The 7862-nt window shown below is 46.7% G+C and overlaps 3 protein-coding genes across 3 annotated transcripts; all 3 read right to left on the bottom strand.

Annotated features, from left to right (window-relative positions):
- Positions 1 to 946: 946 nt before the first annotated feature.
- On the bottom strand, positions 947 to 1381 carry LOC147992924 (RING-H2 finger protein ATL39-like). The gene has a single exon (XM_087539178.1). It carries the CDS (start codon positions 1379 to 1381, stop codon positions 947 to 949), a length of 435 nt encoding a protein of 144 aa, XP_087395304.1.
- A 2238-nt stretch (positions 1382 to 3619) lies between these two features.
- LOC147992923 (E3 ubiquitin-protein ligase ATL41-like) lies at positions 3620 to 4159 on the bottom strand. The gene has a single exon (XM_087541869.1). The coding sequence runs from the start codon at positions 4046 to 4048 to the stop codon at positions 3620 to 3622; it is 429 nt and encodes a 142-aa protein (XP_087397995.1). The 5' UTR covers positions 4049 to 4159.
- A 2160-nt stretch (positions 4160 to 6319) lies between these two features.
- On the bottom strand, positions 6320 to 6970 carry LOC125533199 (putative E3 ubiquitin-protein ligase ATL44). The gene has a single exon (XM_048696936.2). The coding sequence runs from the start codon at positions 6851 to 6853 to the stop codon at positions 6389 to 6391; it is 465 nt and encodes a 154-aa protein (XP_048552893.1). The 5' UTR covers positions 6854 to 6970; the 3' UTR covers positions 6320 to 6388.
- Positions 6971 to 7862: the final 892 nt, after the last annotated feature.

Below are 7862 nucleotides of genomic sequence, written 5' to 3'. Positions count from 1 at the left end.
TAAGCAAAGTGATTCGAGGAGGAATTGGCAGCTAGGTGGCTCCACCTCGACGTTGTGGACTTTTCAAACTTAGCGAACTGAAACATCTGAGTAGCTAGAGCTCCCACCGGATAGATCCGAGTGGGTCAATCACAATATCGACATGATGAACAACGGCCACTGCATTGCAAGCAAGGCGAAGATGAGGGAAGCTACACAAGGGTTGGTATATGGCATGGCTAGGACAGGTGTTGACGTCCAAGATTGTTGTTGTCTGCAATGCACACCGCTTTATGCGTTGGCTAACCTATTAGTTGGGCTTCTTACACCATGTTTTGCTTAGCTAAATATTTGTGTGTGTTTGTGCTGCAGATGGTTTACAAGGAAAAATAGACAGATGCGACTGATTCGTTTTCTTCTTTCAGGGTGCCTGCCACAAATACAACTATAGGCTCGGATATATATGTTTGTTCCTTTGTCCACCGTTTAGACTAAACATATATTTAGTAGAATAAATCGATATAATATTGTCTGGTAATAGGCCACATGTTGTGATCAAATGGATGGAGTGTATTGAATTGCAAAACCAATGTCCTAGAAAATAAACAATAGAAGTTCTAATAAAGCACTGGTTCAATCAAAACATTAACAGTTCCTTTTGTGATTCGTTGGATCTAAATCGCAACAAGTCTGTTTGGATAACACGAATGGATTACTCAAATGTGTATATCAAAAGAAGCAGAGCTTGTCACCTTTGGATTGACCATGCCTTGTGATCAAATAGATGGCCACTATCGACGAGGACGAAAAGGAGGATAAGCACATGAATTGGATGCTGTGTGGAGATAAAGAATATGGAATAACACGGGGAGGGGTTTATCCATGAGCCATTAAGCCATGCTTATTAGGCTATGGTGTATGGTAGTTAATTCTTTTGTTGCAACGCAAGTCCTTTTTGCTAGTTAAGCTAAACCATGTTATCGGTAGCTGACGGGGGCTCTGGCCCCGGCATGACATGCTCCATGCAGAGCGGGCAGGTGCCCTTGCTCTTGATCCACAGCGCAAGGCAGCCACGGTGGAACACGTGGTGGCACGCCGGCACCTCGCTGCACTCCGCACCGCCGACCAGCGCCTCCAAGCAGATCGCGCACACCACGACCGACGCTCCGACCGTCCCTCGGCCGCCCTCTGCATCGTCGGGGTACAAGAAGTAGGCCAGCTGCCGCGGCTCCTCCACAACGACCCGCGCCGGCACCGGCCTCCGATGCTGCGAGCCCGGACACATGCGCCTCCTTACGCTCGCGGCGGCCTCTGATTCGATCCACCAGACTATGCAGACGCCAAGAAGTGCCCCGATCAGGACATAAAGGGCGCCCATGATGGTCTCCTTGGGGATGGCCATCGTCGTCGTTCGCACTAGCGTGGTCTGTTGGAACTTCACCAAAGGATCGATCTGATCTAAATCACAAACGGATGGAAAAAAACACTTATAGCCAAGGCCTTTATCATAACCTTTTTTTTCTTAATTTTCACGGTTACAATGGTATGCCGAGTGCCGGGAACTAGCCTTGTCGATCGGGATGCACTACGTGGCTTCTACGCGAGAGCCGAGGGAGATTTCTTCCTGCAATACAGGAGTACGTACGTAAATATCAGCAACAACGGCCGGTGCTCGAGATCCGATTGTAGGTGGAGTCACATGTTAACTCGATCAGTATCTGGAACGGAAAACTGCGCTGGTACTTTAGCAATCTCACACAATATATTGTCAAACTGCAACTTACTACTATTTCTTGCGGCGAAAAAGCATTTGGCGAACGTTCCAATTTTTGGGTTACGGCCGAACGCGTCTCCTGCCATCGCTCTGGTCGAGAGCTGCTTCGGCAAATAAGCCCAGCGACCACGTTCATGCCTAGCTACTACGTAGAAGAAAATTTATCTACTCTAACACTATTCGGCTGTAGCTACAGCACCAAAAATTAAGCATCAACTTGGCACACTGAAAAATTGAACCAAATATACTACTTGACATGTCGCGTATAATACATTAAAACATATAAAATTATTTTTTTTACAAAAACGTAAACACATAAAACATTTTTTCACCTCTTGAACTACCGACTGGACATGGGTAAAAAAAACAACGACCAATTGAACCTCGTGAATCACTATGCGTTGCAACATACTAACATGAGATATATTTTTGAAGATCTCGTCGCGACGAATTTAATGTTAAAAATAAATTTTGAATCAAACCGACGATTAGAGCTGCAAAACATTTTAATTTTTCAAAGTGGGAGAATATAAGATGACATGACCATCTCTTGTCTTTTTTTTGCATACATGGAATTAGAGAGAAAAAAGGTATATGTGGAAGGAGGGGTTTTTCATATGCATGCACACATGCATGTAATGAGAGGAGGAGGAAATTGCACGTGGGGAAGTGTTCCGATCTACTCCCTTTCTTCCAGTTTACAGGGCGTGCGCGTACCCCTAGGTCGTCAATTTGACCAACCTAATACAAGTCATATATTACAAAAAATATACCAATATAAACTTTAGATGTCTATTTTCAAACGCTATAATTTTTGTGTTATATAGTTCATATTAGGATGATAAAATTGACAACCTAGATATACGCGCAGGACTTATAAACTGAAACGGAGGAAGTATTGCTAAATCTAAACGGTCATCGGTTAGTGCGGTCCTTTCTTGTGCGTTCTATAGGATAGATGCGTCAATTTCTTGTGGGTTCTTTTCAAGAGAATGCAGTGCTTGCATGGTAATCCATTGATAGAGAGAAAGATTTCCAACCATCGCGGTCCTTTCTTGTGGGTAGATGCGTCAATTTCTTGTGGGTTCTTTTCGACAGAATGCAACGCTTGCGTGTCAATCCATTGATAGAGAGAAAGGTTTCCAACCGTCGTTATCACGGTCCTTTCTTGTGGGTAAATGCGTCAATTTCTTTTCGAGAAAATGCAAAGCCTGCATGTTGATCCATTGATAGAGAGAAAGATTTCCAACCGTCGATAGCACGGTCCTTTCTTGTGGGTAGATGCGTCAATTTTTAATTTTTTCGAGAAAATGCAGAGCTTGCGTGTCGATCCATTGATAGAGAAAAATATTTCCAACCGTCGTTAGCGCGGTCCTTTCTTGTGGGTAGATGTGTCAATTTCTTTTTGAGAAAACACAAAGCTTGCGTGTCAATCTATTGATAGAGAGAAAGATTTCCAACCGTGCAAGCCCAAGACTAGGTTGAAACAACAAAGCGATCAAGACCAGACCACGACCAGTGGCTGCTTGACACACAAACAAACTTCAGCCTAGCGGAAGCCATGCACACAAACACACAAGACACAAACCCCGCCACGAGTAGCAAGAATCCATCTTTGAAGAGGGCAAAGTTGTTCACCACGGCTCGCCATATTCCCTGTTTAGCCGAACATGTGCCAACATCCGTCCGCAAATACAGTAACAGTTTCTTTCTTTTCAAAATAAATGCAGCAACAAATTCATCTTCTGACTATACGTACTACTCCATCTGTAATGAAATATAAAAGCGTTTACATCACTATTTAATGATTTAAACGCTTTTATATTTATTTACAGAGAAAGTATCAATGAACAAGCCCTAATAAAGCTAAACCATGTTATCGGCAGCTGACGGGGGCTCTGGCCCCGGCACGACATGCTCCCTGCAGAGCGGGCAGGTGCCTTTGCTCTTGATCCAGAGCGCAAGGCAGCCCCGGTGGAACACGTGCCGGCACGCCGGCACCTCGCTGCACTCCGCCCCGCCCACCAGCGCCTCCAGGCAGATCGCGCACACCACCACCGACGCCCCGACCGTCGTTCGTCCGTCCTCCGTATCGGCGGGGTACGAGAAGTAGACCAGCTGCTGCGGCTCCCCTACGACGACCCTCGCCAGCGCCGTCCTCCGATGCTGCGAGCCCGGCCACAAGCGCCTCCTTTCGTCCGCCGCGGCCTCTGAGCGGATGCAATAGATCACTATGCAGACGGCAACAAATGCCCAAATCAGGGTAACAAGGCCGCCCTGGATGATGATGTCCATCGTCGTCGTTCGCACTAGCGTCTAGCGTGGTCTGTTGGAAGTTGGAACTTCACCAAAGGATCGAAATCACAAACAGCTGGGCAAAAAACTTATAGCTAAGGGCTGTATCATAACCTTTTCTCCCTATTTTCTTAATTTTCACGGTTACATTGGTATTGTTGCCGGTGCATACATACACATTGTCCAGCCCAGATCAAACGTAGCCAAAGCCGACTCTGACGAGATTCCTTTTTTTTTTTAAACCTCTGACGAGATTCCTAAACCTACTAGTACTTGGACATGGACTAGTACTACTCCCCTACACAACCACTATTTCAATTACGTCGGTTCAAATTCGCTTAAAACTAATTTGACCAAAGCAAATTTATGACCAACAATTTCCTCCTAGTTTTGATTTCCAGTCTCCTTGATCTTGACTTTTTCTAACAATGTACGGATGCAGACACTCACACACACATCCCTATGGAGCGTACACATGCACATTCTACCCTTATGAGCACCTTTGAGTGACTGAGTCAACACATTATCTTGAGAATGAAAGAGTCGCCATACACCTTTATAGTCGACAGAAACGTCTCCTCCCACTGAACGCACATCGCCGGTAGGCCTAAAATAAATACAGAAAAATACGAACACCAATGTCAAGTTTAGGACTTAAACTCTGGTGAGTTGGAGATACCACTGTCCTACTAACCATCCAACCCACAGGTTGGTTCCCTCCTGGTCTTGACTCATTGAGAATTCACATCTTGCCGATTTATAGATGTCGGTCCACGACAAATCAAATTATTGGCTAGATTGTTCGTCGCAATATCTCGTTCAATTTTGGTTTAGCGAATTTACCAACCATCTGGATTACCACTACTAATCTTGTAAAATACACCACCTTGCAGGTTACATCATCCACTCTAGCGAGATATATGCTGGCTACCTCGTGGGTTACATCATCTACTCCAGCTTCATGTAGAGACATGGCCTCTTAAAAAAGACCCACCTTCGTTGGTTTGTCGCCCCCATATATTTGAACTTGATATTCTTGCCGAGACACGTAAATGGGCGTGCTTCATCTTCAACAAATCCTTAAAGACGAGCACTTGGACATGAGGACGACACATAGAGAATGATGGCCGAACGTGCTAACTCGCATGACTAGCTGATTAGTTTAACACCCCCGCTAAGTTATTCTTGACGAATTTCCGACGCTAAACCTCGGCACCATTGCTGCCATCAAGGATCGTGTAGCATCGCCTTGCCGACCAGAGTTGTCGCCTTCCTCCTTGTCACTTCACAAATGATGATCATCTGATCCTCCTGGTCACTACACCACGAGCAACGCTACACGCACGGGCTCTTTTTTACGGGATCAACGGACTGGCTAGATTGGCATGCTTTGATTGCGTAGAATAATGGTGAGGGGCCCACCCCCACTGAAAATTGGGGGGGGGGGGGGGGGAGGAGGATTAGTTTGGAATATGCCCGTAAATCCCAGTAACCAGTCCGTGCGTTTAGAATTTTCGCTACACCACCTATCGACTATACTGTCAGTCCCAGTCCGCTAGTAGGGTCGCCTCCCAAGTCAAGATCATCTTTAAATCTTTGACATTTTTCTGAGGCAAACTGTTGAAACTTCAGCACTAGATCGATCACATCAAAGGCAAACGCAAAAAACTTGTAGCCGCGGGCACGTATCGTCCCCCTCATCAACTTAATTCCTTTCTTAATTTTCACGGTTACAATTGTATGTTGTCTGCTAATAAGTTCCCGACATGAAGAAAAAATGGCATGTTGTCTATGTACATATACATGTGGTCCAGCCTCGACCATGTTGAAATATATTGCCGGCCTCTCTCCACCAGTTTAAACTTTTGAATGAGTTTGCTAAGCATGAATTCTATATGGTATTTAAGCCAAAATGTCTTGAGTTGAAGACACTGCGGCCTACATCGATCCCACCTCTAATCTAAGGACTAAATACTCTTTCCATCAGTTTGGACTTTAGGAGCAATTGACTGATTCACGGATTCAGTATGATAGCCGAGCCAGAAGGTCTTGAGTTTAAGACCCTGCCAACGCAGTATTAAGCTCAAGACCTCCTGGCTCGTCTCTAACTAAATCCCTCTCTCCACCTACGCCAGCCAAAGTCTCTAACTCGTCTCTGCCTGCATAGGGATTCAGCGAGGCTTCACCAAACATGTGATGTGTATGCGTGCATGCATGCAGAACGGACACTAGATCCACGTATGTGATGGGCGCTTTGGTTGATCTGAAAGGGTAGCAAACAACAGCTTCATCATCCGTCGGCAAGAGCCAGACCTAGACCCCGCACCCAGCTAAGTAAAGCTAAACCATGGCCTCGGCAGCCGTGATGGGTTCTGACCCTGCCACGACATGCTCCCTGCAGAGCGGGCAGGTGCTCTTGCTCTTGATCCACAGCGCGAGGCAGCCACGGTGGAACACGTGCCGGCACGCCGGCACCTCGCTGCACTCCGCCCCGCCGACCAGCGCCTCCAGGCAGATGGCGCACACCACCACCGACGCTCCGGCCGTCCCTCCGCCGCCCTCCGCGTCGGGCGCTGCGGGGTACGAGAAGTAGACCAGCTGCTGCGGCTTCCCCACGACGACCCGCGCCGCCGGCGCCGGCCTTTGCCGCTGCGAGCCCGGCCACCTCCCCCTCCATCGACCCGTGGGGGGCACGTTATGTCCTTGTTCCACCACCTCTGCAGCTGGTGCCATGCACCAGATTAGGCAGACGCCCAATGCCGCGACGAGGATAGCAACGAGGGCCATCATGTCCTGCCACATCATCGTGCTCGTTCGTTAGGCACGCGAAAGCTGCGGGACGCCCCAGCTAGCGTGGTGAATCGGGACGTACGCACGCGCGTGGAGATTGGCTCCTCCGCCTCTTGTGTGTTTGGCCGGAGATTTCTTTCTTGCAATACAATATAGGAGCAGTTTTCCATGATCAGGATCAGGAGTATATATATCAGCAACAACGGGCGGTGGTCGGGATCTGATTTGTAGGCGGAGTCACATGTTAACTCGATCTGTATCCGGAACGGAAAACAGCGTCGGCACTTTAGCAATCTCACACGTAGTTTTCTTTTTTCTTTTTGCAATCTCGCGTTGGGTTGCCCTTTGACGTCATTTGGGCTGGGCTTTAGTGTGTTGGCATCAGTTGCTTGTCGGCATTCAGTTGCGTGTCTAAATGTATTTGCGAATGGGACAAAAATGGGTTGAGCCCAAGTTGCATGTCGGCAGTGGACTTACAACTAGAACAAAAATGGGTCAGACACCTTATTGCGTATCGAGGCTGGAGTTTCATTTGGGGCAAAATTGGTAAGAACCCTTGTTGCCTTTGCCGGTTTCCTTTGTCAGACCAAGGTGCTAGTCTTTAAGAACCAACATGTGGCTCAACAATTAGGAGGATTGTTATATCCTTAGCCCCCTAGAGATCAAACTCCAGGTTTGACATATGTGTATCTCATAAAGACAAAATGTTCTTTTAGTGGGAGGCGACATTTCTGCCGATAGTGAGGCATTTGTGGTGATTTAGTAAACCTCAAGACCCATCGGCTCAGTTTCTCAAAAACTCTCTTAGGGGTAAGGTTTGTGTGTGATTCATCGAGGTGAGTGTATGTGCATGTATATGAGCGTCTACCTCTATATTGTGTTTCTCAAAAAAAATGTTAGTTGGTATAAATAAACACTTCAAATACAATGCATTGGGAGTGCCCTTAAGGAGAGTAAAATAAGAAAAATACATGAGAGATAGTAATGGGTTTACTTTCTCAAATTATAACAACAAACATTTTCG

Source organism: Triticum urartu, chromosome 1A, assembly GCF_056163025.1.
Source record: "Triticum urartu cultivar PI428250 chromosome 1A, HENAU_Tu73, whole genome shotgun sequence".
Classification (NCBI taxonomy): domain Eukaryota; kingdom Viridiplantae; phylum Streptophyta; class Magnoliopsida; order Poales; family Poaceae; genus Triticum; species Triticum urartu.
This window is presented reverse-complemented; position numbering and strand designations above follow the sequence as displayed.

What these genes read in the sequence shown, in the direction of transcription:
- LOC147992924 (XM_087539178.1), bottom strand. Translation starts at nt 1,381, where the DNA reads ATGGCCATCCCCAAGGAGACCATCATGGGCGCCCTTTATGTCCTGATC.
- LOC147992923 (XM_087541869.1), bottom strand. Translation starts at nt 4,048, where the DNA reads ATGGACATCATCATCCAGGGCGGCCTTGTTACCCTGATTTGGGCATTT.
- LOC125533199 (XM_048696936.2), bottom strand. Translation starts at nt 6,853, where the DNA reads ATGATGTGGCAGGACATGATGGCCCTCGTTGCTATCCTCGTCGCGGCA.